General features: G+C 52.1%; 1 protein-coding gene across 1 annotated transcript; it reads left to right on the top strand.

The window, feature by feature from the left end:
* Nucleotides 1-1,369: 1,369 nt before the first annotated feature.
* Nucleotides 1,370-16,364, top strand: PIAS4 (protein inhibitor of activated STAT 4). Its single transcript, XM_048287912.1, has 11 exons — nucleotides 1,370-1,455; nucleotides 4,360-4,792; nucleotides 8,243-8,327; nucleotides 9,464-9,505; nucleotides 9,808-9,898; nucleotides 10,223-10,351; nucleotides 10,432-10,537; nucleotides 13,011-13,084; nucleotides 13,598-13,758; nucleotides 15,444-15,574; nucleotides 16,054-16,364. The coding sequence occupies exons 1-11, from the start codon at nucleotides 1,429-1,431 to the stop codon at nucleotides 16,257-16,259; spliced, it is 1,485 nt and encodes a 494-aa protein (XP_048143869.1). The 5' UTR covers nucleotides 1,370-1,428; the 3' UTR covers nucleotides 16,260-16,364.
* Nucleotides 16,365-16,969: the final 605 nt, after the last annotated feature.

Consider the following 16,969-nt stretch of genomic DNA (forward strand, 5'->3'; position numbering starts at 1 on the left):
ATTCAGCCTAAATCCAAGACACGGTCCCCAGACGGCCTCACCGGCGGCTCCCAAATTCCCAGCACATTCCCAGCCTGCCTGTGTCAGGCAGGGACAGACAGGACAGCGATGGAGCTACACCCAGGACGGATTTGGCCCCGGCTCTCCCACTGTGACAGGATGAATTATCGGCCTTTGGGGTTTCCATAGCAATCCAGGATTTTTAGCACCAACCCTGGCTTTTGCCAGCCTGGAAGGGAAAGCTGGGAAACCTGATTAACATCCTGGTCTTCCTGAGAAACTGTTAATTGCCTTTTCGTTTAGTTAGTATGTGGGGTTGATGGCAAGGAAAGTGCTGGAAAACCTCTCCCAGTGCAGCGTTCCACCCCAAACACTGGAGTTACCCCTGAAGATCATCGAGTCCAAACCCTGGCCCTGCACCAACACCCCAACAATCCCACCCTGTCCCAGAGCGTTGTCCCAACACTCCTGGAGCTCTGGCAGGGTTGGGAATGTGCCCATTCCCTGGGGAGCCTGGGCAGTGCCCAGCAGCCTCTGGGGGAAGAACCTTTCCCTGAGATCCATCCCAAATTCCCCTGACACAGCTCCAGCCATTCCCTGGGCCCTGTCCCTGCTCCCAGAGAGCAGAGATCGGAGCTGCCCATCAGGAGGAAGCTGCAGGCTGCAATATATTATCTATATCTATCATTATACATATTGTTATTATCATTATTATTATATAAAAGGTATTTTTAATAAGCGATGGGTTAATTTGCAGAAGGGGGCACAAACGCTGACTGGGGCGGGACGGCTGGGGGTTCTCTGGGATGTTGCTGCCACGGAGCCGATTTTGGCCAGGAGATTCTCTTCCCCAGCCCAACCTTCCGGCGGGAACCGGGGCACCGGGACCTTTCCCCAGCCCCCCCTTCCCGCGGGAACCGGGGCACCGGGACCTTTCCCCAGCCCCATCCCTCCCCTCTCAGAGCCCGCAACCTCCTCCAGGATACCCCCAGCGCTTCCCTCCTCAACGGGGACGGCCCGCAGGACTCCGGGACGGCGGCGGAGCCTCGGGCCGAGCCCACCGGGCTCCACCGACCCTGCCCTGCCCCGGGGCACCCACCTGCCGCCATCTTGGGGGCAGCACCCACCGCCTGCCCACCCGCTCCCCCCTCCCGTAGTGCCTGCGGGGCCGCCTCCGTCCCCGCCCCCGCCGCTCCCATCCCCGCTGCCCCTGGTGTCCCCCCGGTGCGTCCCCGGTTTACGGAGCGCGGCCCCTTTAAGACTGCCGGGAGGGCGTGGCCTGGCGGGGCGTGGCTCGGGGGCGTGGCCGGGGAGCGAGGAGCGCGCGCGCGGATTGGGCGGCGCTCGCGGCGCGGCTCCGCCCCTCAGCGCGGGGGCGTCACGTGACCCGGCGGCGGCGCCCGGCGCGGTGGACGCTGGAGGCCCAAGATGGCGGCGGAGCTGGTGGAGGCGAAGGTGAGGGAAGCGGCGCCGCCGCCCCGCCCGCGGGGCCCGGCCGGCACCGGGCGGCTCCTGGCGAGGGGGGGGACGGCGGGGGGCGGCGCTGCGAACCGCGGGGGCGGCGCTCCGGGGCCGCCCCCTCTCCTTTTCACCTCAGGGGCTGCCCCGCCCCGGCCTCAGGGCCGCAGCCCCCGCCGGATCTACCGGAGCCGAACCGGGCTGGGCCGGGCCGAGCCGCGGTGCCGCCCGCCCTCCTCGGGTCTGCCCCCGGCCCGGGCCTCCCCCGGTAATTCCCGGGATTAAGGATGGCTGGTGCTGCCCCCGCGCCCCCCGCCCCGGCCGGGCCCGCCCCGGGTCCTGCTGCCCGGTTCGGCGGTGGGGCCGCTCCGTGCGGAGCTGTCCGGCGGGCGGGGGTCGGGGGAGGCGCTGGGACGGGCAGTGCCCGGGGCTGGGCCGGCCCCTGAGGCTCCTCTGGGATGGGGTGAAGCAAATCCATGCTTGGAGTTGTGTTTCCAAGGCGGTTTTTGCCTCGCTTCAGGCCCTGGGGGTTTTCCCGTTTCCCTCGGGATCCCAGTTCTGTGGGAGCTGGGACAGCGCCGGGGAGCGGCCGGTGCCCCCCGGGGCAGCCGGTGCTGAGGGCGGTTAAGGAGCAACGGCAGCGGCCGGGGAGCGTTCCCTGGGAAGTGTTCCCAAGGAAGTGTTCCCTGGGAAGCGTTCCCCGGCTGCAGGATCAGCTCCTCAGCAGGGATGCGGCTGGACGGCCGCAGGAATCCCATCGGGAGAGGCTCGGGGTGGGGGGCTCTGCCCTCCCCCTGCTCCTGGGATTCCGGAGTGCTTCCCAGGCGTTGTGGTCGCCTCGCAGGTTTTTGGTGGGATCTGAGCTGTCCCACACGAGGCTTCCTCGGGGGAGGAACACCCAGGAGTGTCGGGAGTCTCAGCAATCCATGTGCTCTCCCTGCTCGCAGGGGGCAGGTCGAGCCCTCGGTGGCACGTTTGCTTTGTCTGGGGTTTGTTGTTGTGTTGCTGCTCAAATCTCCTCATCCTGCTGGGCCTTAATTCCTCCAAAATGGAAACTCTTGGCTCCAACTCCAAGAGTCCTGGGTGAGGTGCTCTAGGAGCGATTCCTACAGGAGGAATTCCTGTCTCTTGTGCTCCTGGGATGCCCTGGTACCTCCTGCTGCTGTGTCTTGATAAATTTATCTTTCCAAATACACCTTTCATCCTCAAATCCCGCGGGGAGAACAACACACTCTCCATTTCCTAACACAATTTAATGATCCTGGTGGGATTTGATCAGACTTGATGATCTTGGAGATCTTTTCCAACCTTAATGATCCTGATTCTATTTTTCAATTGAAGAAAACTGAGGCACAAAGTAGATTTATCCAGGATTTCACAGGTGGTGTCTGGTGGAGCAGCACCAGGAATCCAGAGCTCTGAAATCCTGACTTTCTGGCAATTAAACATCTTTTCTCTCCTCTTTAGTCATCAGTCCTTTTTTTCCCCTCATCAGAGATATTTTGGGACACATCACGACTCCCAGAAGTTCTAACTACAGACAGTGACATAACAGCTTTTGGGTTTCCAGATTAAATGACATATGTAAGGGAAAAGGAGAAAATCAAATGGCATTTTCTCTCTCATCGAATTCCCACACATCCAAAAGTGGCTGTGAAATGTTTCTGGAAACACTTGTAGCTTTCTTAATTAAAAAAAAAAAAAAATTATAGTCTATAGCTGTTTCATTCCAGGAAATTATCAGATCATTAGATTCCACAGAAACCTATCTTTTGTGCTTTCTTTTTAATCATTATTTAATTCAGGAGTGGGGTAGAGGTTGGGGAGGAGAGATCTGCTGGGTCTTTGCTGCTGGATTTTTTTTTTTAGTGAGGTTTCTTCTTGAATTCCCATATTCCCCACAAACCAGGAAGGATGTGGAGTGAATATGTGTGGATATCTATCAAGTTTATTTCCAGGACAACTTGAATTTTCAAACCCATTTACTTTATAAGCTCGTTTTTTGCAATTTTAAGGCTGTTTGGTGTTTAGGGAACTGAAATGCCAGCCTGGGCAGGCTGGAGCTGTGCGTTTAGCAGGAAGGTTTCTTGGTTTCTGATGGGAAGTTGTCTTCTGGCCTTTGAATCTGCTGACAGTTACAGGCCTGAATTGCTACAGAGAGGGGATTTTGGAAGACTGAGATGGGCTTTGCTGCTTATCAAGCACTGAAATTGATAATTCCCGTGTGACACCAAGGCAGCTCCTGGCTGGGATCACAGGGAAGTGCTTGGCATTGTTCTCCTGGGAACACATTGTTCTCTGTACTAATCTGAATATCCTTCCATACTGTAAAATATGTGATTTCTTTAAAGATCCCGTGACGGTAGGGAGGATTCTGGAGGGGTTTTCCCATTCAGGTGCCCTGAAATACAGAGCTGGTGGCCCCAGTTCCCCTCAGCCTCACTCAGCTTGTAGTGATTTTCTTCCTCTGCCTTGTACTGTCACCATTTGGGATGAAGTTTTCCGTGTTTCCCTGGGAGGTTTGGATGCCTCAGGCTGGTGAAGGAGTTCATGTGCTCTTTCACAAGTGAGGCCTCTTGGTTTAGATCTCCTTTGAGGTCACTCCTGCTTCCTGCTGAGCTGTTTTGAGGATGCTTGGCATCTATCAAAGGGATTTTTGAGTCATTTGATGACTGTCCTGGTGGTTCTGTACTTCAGGTGATATTTCAGTGGGTGATCTCTGTGTTTGTGTTGCTCAAACAGGAGATGGGAACCAAATCAGGTGACAGCAGCGGGTCTGAACAGATTTGGGGTCTTTCTTTGAGGGGGAATTTTTAATATCTTGCCTTCTAGTTATAAAGTGAGAACTGAACCTTTGCCTTTTATAACTATGAGAACATCTTTTAATTTTTTATCCCCTAGAACATGGTGATGAGTTTCCGAGTCTCAGATCTTCAGATGTTGCTGGGTTTTGTTGGCAGGAGTAAAAGCGGACTAAAACACGAACTAGTGACCCGAGCTTTGCAGCTGGTCCAGTTTGACTGCAGCCCTGAGGTGTTCAAGAAGATCAAGGAGCTCTACGAGACCCGCTACAACAAGAAGGGCTCGGACGTGGCGCAGCCGCCGCCGCCGCCGCAGCACCGGGCGGAGGCCCTGCCCCTGCACTCGTCCTACGACCGCGGCAGCGCCGTGGCTCGGACTCTGCCCACCACCAACATTGACTATCCTGCCCTCTATGGCAAATACCTGAACGGACTGGGCAGGTTGCCCCCCAAAGTGGCCAAGCCCGAGGTTCGCCTGGTGAAGCTGCCCTTTTATACCACCCTGGACGAGCTGTTGAAGCCGACAGAGTTAGGTGAGTTGGGAGTGCGGTGGTGGTGGTGAAAAACCTGTGTTTTCAAGGAGCTCTAAATCACGTGGCAGGAAAGGCTGATGGATGTGGTGGTGAGATCCCTCCTCTCCTCCAGCTCTCTCCTCTCATGCTTGAAATTTACGGGGGAATATTTATCTCTGGGCTTGCCGGTGCTTAAAGGCAGCTGATAAAAGAGGGAGAGCGGCTTTTCACACTGAGAGAGAGTGCTGGGAAGGGGGGAACGGTTGTAAACTGAAAGAGGAGAGATTTAGATGGGATATTGGGAAGGAATTCCTCCCTAGGAGGGTGGGCAGGCCCTGGCACAGGGTGCCCAGAGCAGCTGTGGCTGCCCCTGGATCCCTGGCAGTGCCCAAGGCCAGGTTGGAGCAGCCTGGGACAGTGGGAGGTGTCCCTGCCTGTGGGATGGAATGGGATAATCCTTCTGGTCCCTTCTAACCCAAACCATCCTGTGCTCCTGTGATTTCCTCTCTTTCCTCAGACCTGGAATGAGGTCACTTTGGGATGTAACTTGGAATCCCACCTTGTTTGGCTCCTGTGGAATATGGTGCCATATTCTACACTAATGCTGGTTTTCAGCACTAAAAATCCCTGACCTGAAGCATCCTATGGGTGAAGGAGGGTGGGAAACTGTATTTTTTACTATTTTTTGGTGTTTGTCACAGTTATTTGTGTGTGGTGCTGTGTATTTTGAGGGGTAACCAGTAAAACTGGAAGAAGAGCTTTTTCCCTGGGGTGTGGAGACTGATTTTTCATTATTTTAGTTTGGAGAAACAAAGAGTATTGTTAACTGCTGTTAAATAGAACGTTCTGGTAGCAAATTCAGTGTGTCAGAGGAGAAGTTGTGTTCTGCTGAGTGTCTCATAAATTAATGTGGTAATGTCAGAATTCTCTACTAAATGATTCTACAACTTGAGCTGGTCTGGCTTTGCTGAAAAAATATTTGTTATGGCTTGGAGGAGAAAAATAGATAAAGATTTGATTGTGCAGAAACAAAAAGAAAAAGGACTAATTAGTCAGATTTTATATAATTCCTTCTTCATTTGAAGGCGTTAATGCTGTGACAAAACAGCTGAGTGGTGACAGAGCCAAGCGAAAACATTATAATTGTTTGGGGAATGGGTTTGTTCAGTGTTAAATGTGTGTTAGTCAGCAATTCCAACATGGGATTTTGAAGGAAAACGCATTTCCAAGAGGTGGAAGCATCCAGGGACAGGAGAGCCTGGACACGCTCACCGTGGTTACCAGATTTTGTTCCAAGTTGACATTAAACCTCCCCTACATCAGCTCAGAGCTGAGGGCTCATTAAATGCAGCCTCTCCCCCTGGCAGGTGACACCTCCCCTGGGCCAGCCTGGTCCCTGGAGCGTTCCTGGCTGGTTTTCCCTTCTGGTGAGAGCGGTTTCTGTGGAGCCAGCAGGAGCTGGGCACCAGCAGATGTTCCGGTCTCGTGGTCCCAGCCAGCCCCCAGAACCCAACGACTCTTCCAGACCCTTCTTTTATTTCCCCAGCCTGGTGTCCTGCAACTCTAATTCCTTCTGGGACACTGATGGGAATGAAGAAGCCTTTGTGAATCCCCAAAATTGGGGTTATCTCAGCCCTGTGTGTCTCAGCTGCTCCCCTTTGCTACCGAGCTCCTGGCAAACTCAAAATGTGCCACTGCCTGATTTAAAACCCCAGATCCAGTTAGAAACCCCTTTCCCTGGGCTACAAAAGGGATATTTTAAGCATGTGGCCATGGTTGGAAGTAGGGGAGGTTTAAATTATGTGTTCCAGGCTTCAGCTGGAAGCACATTCCTTAATGAAAAGGCTCTCCTGCCTCTTGGAGATGATTGCCTTGGGATCAAAGGTGAGGTGGGTGCTGCCTCCTTTGGGCTGCAGGGCAGCAGAGTCCCTGGGGAATTCTCAAATAACTGTTATTCCTGCCTCAGCTAAAGGTGCTCCAGTTAAAAACAGATAAATTGGGTCCATTGTGGGCCAGCTGCAATCCCAGATTTGGGCAGTGCACACCCAGTTGGAGGGAATTTAAGGATGGAGTTTAATACCTGTTTTCCCTGGCTGCTCAGTAACAGCTGAACCCCTGATCAGGTACCCTGAGGTTCCTTCTCAGATTTTGGGCTTCTTTTCCAGCAGCAGTTTATATTTTTTATAAAGGAAGAGAGAGCTGATATAAATGCAAAATAAACCATGAGCAGCTTCTCACTTTTCCTGATCCGGTTTGCTTTGTCTTTGTGTGGCTGAACAATCAGCAGGACACAGTTTATGGGCAGGTTCTTAATCAGAAACATTAAAAGTACTTTTTGTTATTGACCTTCTCAATCATCACTTTCTGAAAATACCTCATAAAATGCTTTATTTTCTGCTGGTTGTTTTAGCCAGGAGATATTTGGATGGAAACTGGAATTAAACAAAAGTTCCATAAAGATATCTTAATTATTACTTTTAAAATTTATTTTTGCAAGCTCCGTTTGCATTTTTAAAGCAGAAAAGGGACCAAAGGGAAGCACCTGGAGTGACTCAGGTTGTCACCAGGTCTTCCAAGAGCTGCTGAGGTTTCATCCTTCCTTTATCTCCTCTTTTTCATACAAAAGTGCACTTTCCTACTTCTGAAATTCTGTTGGCTTTGAATAACCTTGCAATGGAAGTGATGCAAAGCAAAACACACAATTCTTGCTAAACAATTAAAAAAAAGCTGTTTTAGCACTTCCTCTTTGTGTTCCTCCCGTGACTTGCACCAGCTCAGGGTCTGAACTTTGCTTGGAGACACAAAACTGGAAATAAAACATGTTTGAGTTGAAGTAAAGGTTGTAACAGAAGTTTCCCACATCTCAGGCTTCATTTTCACCATATTAAATGCACTTGATGTTAAAATTATCAGTGTGCAAAAGGCCACAGTTAATGCTGGGTTCCAGTTAAGCCTCTCTGAGGGTGAGCTGCTGTCCCACCCTCAAGGTCAGGGGGTTGGAAGTCATGTTTTGTCTCTTCCAGCTGCTTTTTGTGCTGCTTTTTTATTATCTGAGCTAATCTTTTTTTGTTGCTGGGGTTGTTTTCTTTCTTTTCCAGAACCCGCCTGCTCAGTCTGGTGGTTTCATGCTTTTGTGTCAGGCTCAGGTCTCCTCTTGGGCTTCTTGAGGATGTGGTCACACTGTGACACCACTGATGTAGTGAACTGATGGCTCTTGAATTATTTGGGGGGAGGAAAATAATGAAAAAAGAGAAAAATCAAACTCAAAGCCTGTGCTGGTTGTACTGAGCAGTGAGCAATCAATGAGCAAAGCTCTAATCAAAGCAGAATTGCCAAAACAGGTGAAAACTGCAATTCTGGCACAGGGTTGTGGGAGAAAACAAGACTTGGAGATAAACAGAGCATGACAATCACCTTGTGCTCAGAGCTGGTGTTATCACTTTGATGGACACTCTTTTCTTCCCTGCTCAGTTCCACAGAATAATGAGAAGCTTCAGGAAAGTCCGTGCATTTTTGCATTAACACCAAGACAAGTGGAGCTCATCAGAAATTCCAGGTACTTCTCACTGGGTATTAACAGTTCAAGAAAATACAGCTGCATAATTCCATAACTCCTCTGTGTTCCCTCCCTGTGGAAGCTTTTGTTCTCTGCAAGGAAACAGGATTTGTTTGAGGACACCAGGCTGCTTCTCATGTAAAGCAAAGAGCTTTGGGGGGGAGTGGGAGCTACAAATTCACCCATCCAGCTCCTTAAGTTTCACTTGTGCTGCTCTAATCTCCCTCTGGAATGGTGCATTTGGGCAGGAAAAGCGGGATGAAATCATCAATGACCTAAATTCTCTGCTGAGCTGGTGTTGTGAATGTCTGCAGCCTTTCCTTTGCATCCCAGGTTCAAAAGGCAGAGTGTGAGGCTGTTTGCATCTGAAAGGAAACTTCCTTGGTGGGGAGGGTGCTGTAGGAGCTGCCTAAGGAAACATCTTGGATTAGGATTTACCCTGACCTCTGTCAGATGCAACTTTTGAGTCAAACAAAGGCTCTCCTCAGAGGTGGCAGTGCAGGCAGGGAGGTTTCCTCTTGGCTGACCTGCTCCCTTCATGCAGAAGAATTCCTCCCAAAATTCAACATAAAACCTTGAAATATTTCTCTTTATGATAAAATAAAGAGCTGGAGAAAGAATATCTTGGTTATTTTGCCTCCTAGTAAAATACCCTTGGTCTGTCTTCCATTTCTTTCCTGATTGCAGTTAGAATCCTGTCAGGAATAGCCCTGCTGAAGGTTGCAATATTCACAGTGGTGCCTTAATGCTCAGTCCCTTGGTTTGCATGAACAGCTTTAGCTGAATAATTAAACACTGAGAGTCTTGAACACCGTCAGGTAAACCTGACCTTAAAACCCAGTTTTTATAAATTCTCACAAATCACCAGAAGGCACCTGAACAGTTTTAAAAATCCAGAGAAAAGCTGTAGGTTGGTGCATCAGGAAAAAAATAATAATTACAGGACCACTGACATTTGCAGGGGGAATTGTACAATTTAAATAAAGTTCTGGGTGGTAATTTTTTAGAAGTCTATTAAAAAAAATCAGGAACAACTGAAGTCCTTGAGTCTGGCAGCTGGTTTGGGTGATTTTTTTGGGGTAGGGTTTGGTTTTTTTACATAATTAATTTGAAGTTTCTGTTCTTTAATTTACCAGGGACTTGCAACCCGGTGTGAAATCGGTTCAGGTGGTGCTAAGGTAGGTCTGGGCTGGGTTCGTTGAACATCAGGGGCAGAGCAGGGGAGGAGGGAATGTTCCAGCAAAACCCAGCAAGTTTCAACACGGATTTCATGGCTCCAGAGAGAATTTCCAGTGAACTGTTTGTTCCTGGGCCTCACAGAAGCATCTTAAACTCTCCTTTTGAACCTCGAGCAGAAACAGCAGAGTCACACCTGGCTGGGCTCTGCTGAGGGAGCATGGATTGGGATTGGGATGGGGCCTGTGGGAGCTGGGGATGTGCAGAGTGTGGGGATATTATGGGATGTGTTGTTTCCCCCCAGAATCTGCTACACAGACACCAGTTCCCCTCAGGAGGATCAGTACCCTCCCAACATCGCCGTGAAGGTGAACCACAGCTACTGCTCCGTGCCAGTAAGGACTGGGGGATTGGGGAGGAAAATTTGGGGAATTTGGGAGGAAAATTTGGGGAATTTGGAAGGAAATTGCTTTCCTGATGAATGCCAGGGGTATAGAAGTGCACTGCTGAGTTTAAAGCTAATTTTCTGATGGATTGGCCATGTTGTTAATGAACTGTTCTGTATAAAAACTCGATCCTGTTTACTTTGAGCTCCAACTGTATTCAGCTGCTTCTCCCCCCATCCTTGAGACCTGGGGCCAAGTGGAATTCAGTGGAGCTGATCAATAGATGTACCTTGAGTAAAAAATAAATCTCTGTATTTAACCTTGCTGCTTTAGGGCTACTACCCATCAAACAAACCCGGGGTGGAACCCAAGAGGCCCTGCCGGCCCATCAACCTCACCCACCTCATGTACCTGTCAGCAGCCACCAACCGCATCACGGTCACCTGGGGCAACTACGGCAAGGTGAGAGCCCAGGGAATGCCCAGAGCTCCCAGACAGCCCTGCAGAGCAGCCTGCTCATCCTCTCCCTTCTCTCTCTCCAGAGCTACTCGGTGGGGCTGTACCTGGTGCGGCAGATGACCTCGGCAGAGCTGCTGCAGAGGTTGAAAACCATCGGGATCAAACACCCGGAGCTCTGCAAAGCGCTGGGTGAGTGGCTCAGGAAGGGCCTGTCTGCACCTGCTGGGGAACAGCCACCACCATTTACACCTCTGCTTTCCTCCACTTGTATAAACCCCGCTTTTTATCTGAACAGACTTGCTGAGCTGTGTGTGAGTCGTGGGAGGTCACTCCAAACCCGTGGTTCTGGTGGCTCTGCAGCAGCTCTGTAGTTGGATTTAGGATTTGTCTCCGGTCATGTCGTGCCGGTGTCGTTGTGACTGGAAGGGCTTCATGCCTTCACCCAAGTCAGTATGAGCAGCACTGACCCTCGTGATTTCCAAAGGAGATTTCTGGAGCAAGGGATCCTGGTGACAATGTCCTGCTGCCCCAGTCCCTGGGGATCCTTGGGGCTGGCAGTGGGATGTCACCAGCAGCACTTTGATATGTCTTGAGAGCTTCAGAGAAGAGATGGTCCCCACAGATGCTTATCCCAAACCACTCAGGTAAATCATCCTGGTATGAGGCACATGTAAAACATTACTGGAAATGAGGGGTAATTACCTTTCTGAGGTGGAATCTGACCTGGAGCTCATGAGTGTGGAAGATTCCCAGTTTTTCAAGTTGGTGGACAAAACCTTCTCACTGCTTAGGTCTGTGTGGGAGAACTGGCCCTGTGGATCCTGATGGTCTTTGAAACTGTCCAGATCCTGGAAAACTCTTCCCAAGGATAAGAAACAATCAGGGAATCTCAGAATGGTTTGAGTTGGAAGGACCTCAAAGCCCATCCAGTGCCACCCCTGCCATGGGCAGGGACACCTCCCACTGTCCCAGGCTGCTCCAAGCCCCAATGTCCAGCCTGGCCTTGGGCACTGCCAGGGATCCAGGGGCAGCCCCAGCTGCTCTGGGCACCCTGTGCCAGGGCCTGCCCACCCTCCCAGGGAGGGATTTCTTCCTGACATCTGACCTAAATTTCCCCTCTTCGAGCCATTCCCCCTTGTCCTGTCACTGCAATTCCTGATGAAGAGCCCCTTCCCAGCATCCCTGCAGCCCCTTCAGGTACTGGAATGCCGCTGTGAGGTCTCCACTCAACCTTCTCTTCTCCAGGCTGAACTTTCTCAGCCTGTCACTCCTGAGGGTAGATTGTAGTTCATGAGGAAGGTGATGATTCCAGGTGTATCCAGCCTTCAGACACCTGGATTTCGGGGCAGACATCAGCTGTATTTGGTGACTTTAAATAAAACCAAATAAGAGCTATGTCTTATTTCAGCTCCTTTGTGTTTTCCTGCTGGGAAGTTGCTTGGATATCCAGAACTGGCCAACCTGAGGAGCTCCTAAACTTTGCTTTTCTAGCTCTGCTCTGCTCTGCAAATAATTCCCTGTCCCTGAAGCTGCCTTTTGGCTTCGGTCACATCTCACTGCTGACTCATCTTCTGCATAAAATTCTGTAGAATTTAATACAGGAACATGGTCTGAGAACAGATTATGGCTTTGGATCCAAAACAGCTCAGTCCTCATCGGGAGATCCTACAGAATTCTCCTTCCCATGTCTCCCAGTAATTGATGCACAGAGAAGGCTCTTACAAAGAACTTCATAAAAAATTAAGCTTGGATGAAAAGGCTCCTAATGTGAGGAAAACAAGCCCAAATCTTGTAATCTCCTGGGAATTTCACATCTGAGAAGTCCCTCTCTAATTAAAGCTGGGTGTTGCAGAGCTGCATGTAGCCTCATTGTCTGGGGACATTTTGTTATGATCTGAAAAGGTCAAAAGAAATGGTTGACTTGCTCCAAAGAAAAATGGTGATGGAAGTGTCAGAGGCAGTGGCAGACAGCAGTGGGAGCAGCAGCTCCTCCTCAGGAGTTGGGGAGCAGTTCAAAGCTCGTTTTGTTGATTTTTGCACCTTGGTGTGGGACCTGCCCACGTGGGACCTGCCCATCTGCTGCTTTCTTTGATTTCCCTGCTGCTCCTCTGGGTTCCCCTTCAGGCTGCAGCGGCGGGGGCAGGATTCCTCCTTTCCTAACATCTCATTCTTCCCAGATCTGTGCTGGATGGCTGCTGTGCCTGGTTGTGCATGGCTGCCTTGCTCTGAGCTGTCTGCCTGGGTACCTCTGGGCCTGCTTGTGGTTCCTGTGGAATGTTCTGCTGGAATAAAGGAGCTGGCCAGCGTAGAAGCCGAACGGTGACAGCCCAGCAGTGCTGAGAGGAGGCTTGATAACCTGGTGGAAAAAGGATGGGATGTGTTTTCCCTCCCAGTGTGACTGTTTGCTCACTTGTGGGGGGACTTGCTGTGAACTGGAAATGTCAGGGGGAGACATTTCCCCCCATTCAACTGCCACTGAGCTGAGGAGGGAATAAACCCCACCGTGCCTAGGCTGGAGCTGAATCCATGTGCTCATTGCCTCCCTCGCAGGGAAAATGATCTGTACACAGCCCAGGGCTGGGGTGAGCTGCTCCCCCTGTGCTGCACCTTGCTGCCAAGGGCTGAGTTTTGTTAAATGTTGTGCCCTCTGCTCTCCCTGCAGTGAAAGAGAAGCTACGCCTGGACCCAGACAGTGAAATCGCCACCACAGGTGTCCGAGTGTCGCTCATCTGTCCGGTGAGGCCCTGCAGGGTCATGGAATCAGAGTTTGGGTTGGAAGGGAGCTTGAAACCATCCAGTGCCACCCCTTGCCATGGGCAAGGGACACCTTCCACTATCCCAGGCTGCTGCAACCCGGTCTTGGGCACTGCCAGGGATCCAGGGGCAGCCCCAGCTGCTCTGGGCACCCTGTGCCAGGGCCTGCCCACCCTCCCAGGGAACAATTCCTTCCCAATATTCCCTCTGGCAGTGGGAAGCCATTCCCTGTGTTCTGTCCCTCCATCCCTTGTCCCAAATCCCTCTCCAGCTCTCCTGGAGCCCCTTCAGGCACTGGAAGGGCTGAACCCCCGCAGCTCTCCCAGTTTGCTCCAGAGCCGAGGGGCTCCAGCTCTGTTTTAGTCTGGTTTTGTCAAGAACCCAAACTGTGCTCCCAGACCAGCTCTGCAAACTCACAAATGTTTTTCCTTCCAAGGGGATGTGGGGGTTCCTTGCCAGGTGTTCTGGCTGATGCTCTGCTCTCTGGTCCCACAGCTGGTGAAGATGCGCCTGTCTGTGCCGTGCCGGGCCGAGACCTGCGCACACCTGCAGTGCTTTGATGCCGTCTTCTACCTACAGATGAATGAGAAAAAGCCCACATGGATGTGCCCTGTGTGTGACAAACCTGCCCCCTACGACCAGCTCATCATTGATGGGTGAGTTTTGCACCTCTGTGCCCCTTCCCCACTGGGTGCAGCATCTGCCTCTTGGTTGAAGTTCACCTTGGAACTATTGAAAGTTTATTCTGCTGGTGCACAATATTCTGTTTTCAGTGCTTTGCTGTGTTAGAGCAAGTGGGAATGGGCTGGGAGGGAACAGGCTTGTGCAGCACTTTTGGGGTGGGTTTGGCAGCAGCTTTGTTGCCCCCAAATGCTGGGAGCCTTTTGTGGACTGGGACCACTGACATCCTCGTGGTGCTGGCCAAGGACTGGTGGAACAACACATGTGGTTCCTGCCTGCTGGAAAATGATCTCCACCTTCGTGGCTGTGTGATTGGCCTCTACTGCAGGTTCCCTCAAGAGCAGGGAGAGTTTGGAGCGATGTTTGGGGTGCCTCCAGCTCCCCTGGCACAGGGAAGTGCACAGACCAGTCTGTTCCCAGACTCGCCAAGGGTTCCTGGAGCGTCGCTGCCTTTGTGGGCCCTGGGTAGATCCAGGAGCTGTGGCTTTCCAGGCAGCCTGGAGCAGCCTCAGCACAGATAACCTGTTTGCTTTGTCCCCTGGCCAACCCCAACAGGAAAATCCAGTTCCTTGGAGATCTCTAACAGGGGAGGGATGAAGGGGAAGCTGCGAGGGGTTGGATTGTGGAACCCCCACGGATTGGCAGTGCCCGTGTCCTGCGTGAGGAAGAGCAGGATGTCACTGGGGAAGGCTCAGCAGACTTCTGTCCCTGCTCAGGGCTGGGGTTTGGTGCCCATTCTGTTGGGTGAGGGTCCTTTCCAGATTCCCTGGAAGTGAGAGAGGGAAGCTGGCACTCAACTGGAGTCAAGAAAGAGCCGGAGGCTCCTGAGCAAGGAGGGAGGTGGTTGGTCAGGTCTGGGATCCTCAGGGCCTCGTCAGCTTTTTGGGAGCTGCAGCTTGGTGGTTGCTGTGCTGGGTGATGGGATTGGCTGTGGAAACAATTCCTACAGGAGCTGGGGAAAGCTGAAACTCTCCCACTGGGGTGCCACAAAGTCTTCCTGAGCTTGGAAGACTTTCCACTAGGAGTTCTCCTTCCTCCTGGAGGAAAATGCTCATGTCCAGGAGGGAGTGAGGCCTGGCAGAGCAGCATTTCCAAATAAACATCCCAGGCAAACGGTGGGACACAGGGAATAAAGCAAGTCCCCAGTTTCTCTGGAATCAGGGCCTCATTCCAGGTGTATTTTCATGGTTTTCCTGTTGCAGGAGGCTCTGTATGTTGTTCTGGTGGCTACTGTGGGGATTTGGGAAATAAAACTGGGAAGGAAGGGAAGTGCTGCTTGTTGGGTGGCTGACTTCCCGATGCCAAAGGATATCGCACCCTTTGCTAAAGCCTCGCTGGGAATGTCCCTGGGAATGTCCCTGCAGCAGCCCTGGGATGGGGCAGCAGCCTGGAAGCAGTGCCTGGGAAACTGGGTGAAGAGGCAAAGCTGTCTTTAATTGCACCTAATTAAGCTGGTAGTTGATGGTTTGGGTGCATGGACAGGAAGGGCTGGGATGGATCTGCACTGTCAGAACCTGCTCTGGTTTTATGGGGAATAAAGTCCATGACTCCGAGGGCTCTGAGCTCAGGAGCCAGCACCAGATTGCTTTTAAATGCAGAGTCAGTGCACACACCCTGCTGATTGCCAGGGGTGTGACAGCTCCTCCTGTCCCCCCTGCAGGCTCCTGTCCAAGATCCTGACAGAATGTGAAGATGCAGACGAGATCGAGTACCTGGTGGATGGCTCCTGGTGCCCCATCCGAGCCGAGAAAGAGCGGAGCTGCAGCCCTCAGTGTCCAATCCTGGTTCTAGGTGAGTCTCCCTGGGGAGAGAGGCTGGAAACCCCTGGGGGAAATCACAGAATTCCAGAGTGGTTTGGGTTGGAAGGGACCTGCAGGGTCATCCTCCAGTCCCACTCCTGCCATGGAACACCTCCCACTGTCCCAGGCTGCTCCAAACCTCGTCCAACCTGGCCTTGGGCACTGCCAGGGATCCAGGGGCAGCCACAGCTGCTCTGGGCACCCTGTGCCAGGGCCTGCCCACCCTCCCAGGGAGGGATTTCTCCCCAGTATTCCCTCTGGCAGTGGGAAGCCATTCCCTGTGTCCTGTCCCTCCATCCCCTGTCCCCAGTCCCTCTCCAGCTCTCCTGGAGCCCCTTTAGGCCCTGCAAGGGGCTCTGAGCTCTCCCTGGAGCCTTCCCTTGTCCCTGCTGACCAGTCAGGAGCATTGGATCATCCCCTGAGCTGGACACGAGGGGTTTCACTCCGTGCTTTGCCCCCCTCCTGTCGCAGGCTCCTCGGATGTGAACGGGCTGCTGGCCGCTCCCAACGGCAACGGCGACAACGGCAAAGCGACGGCGGACGTTGTGGATTTAACACTGGACAGCTCATCCTCGGAGGAGGATGAGGAGGAGGACGAGGAGGAGGATGATGACGATGAGGGACCCCAGCCCAAACGACGCTGCTCTTACGAGAAAGGTTTAGTCTCTGCCTGCTGACTGCAGCCATGGCTCGGAATTCCCAACGGACAGACTTGAATACTCTGGTGCTTATTAAACTGGAGGAGGGGGAGAACGTCCTCTCCCACCTCATCTCCCTCCCTCCCTCATCTCCTGTGACTTTCCTATTCCAAATTACTCATTAAAACGAGAGAGAAAAAAGAAAAAAAAAAACCCAAACAAAAAAAAAAACAAAAAAACAACACAAACAAACAAAAACAAACAAAACAAAAACCATTGAGCTGCTTCTTGGTTGGAAAACGACCCCACTCAGAGCCTGACCCTGAACTGGAGCCTGAAGTAAGGAAAGTGTCTTAAGCCAGGCAGGATCCTCCCTCACCTGGATCCCGGGATCGGGGGAGCTCCCCTGCACACCTCCAGGACACCCACCCCTGCATCTCCAAAGGCGTGTGCAGTTTGATCCTCTTGTTAATTAACCATTCCTTAATTAATCTAAAGGTTTTGCTGGACGTGTGAGTCCGGGGCGGGGCGGGAGGGGGGAGCGGGGAGGGGTCTGGGGGGGTTCTATAACCCAGCAAGGATAGAGGGGGGGTTTGTAGGGGTGGGGATGGGGGCATGGGGTGCCAGGGGTGAGATGTCCGGTTGGAAGCGCACTGTTCTAGCTCGGAGCTCCAGCAGCTCTGCACCTCATGTAAAGAGACACGTTTGGAATTTTAACCTAATCCCAAGGGAAATGTAGAGATTTGTGC

The sequence above is a fragment of the Corvus hawaiiensis genome, chromosome 28, assembly GCF_020740725.1.
Source record: "Corvus hawaiiensis isolate bCorHaw1 chromosome 28, bCorHaw1.pri.cur, whole genome shotgun sequence".
Classification (NCBI taxonomy): Eukaryota; Metazoa; Chordata; class Aves; order Passeriformes; family Corvidae; genus Corvus; species Corvus hawaiiensis.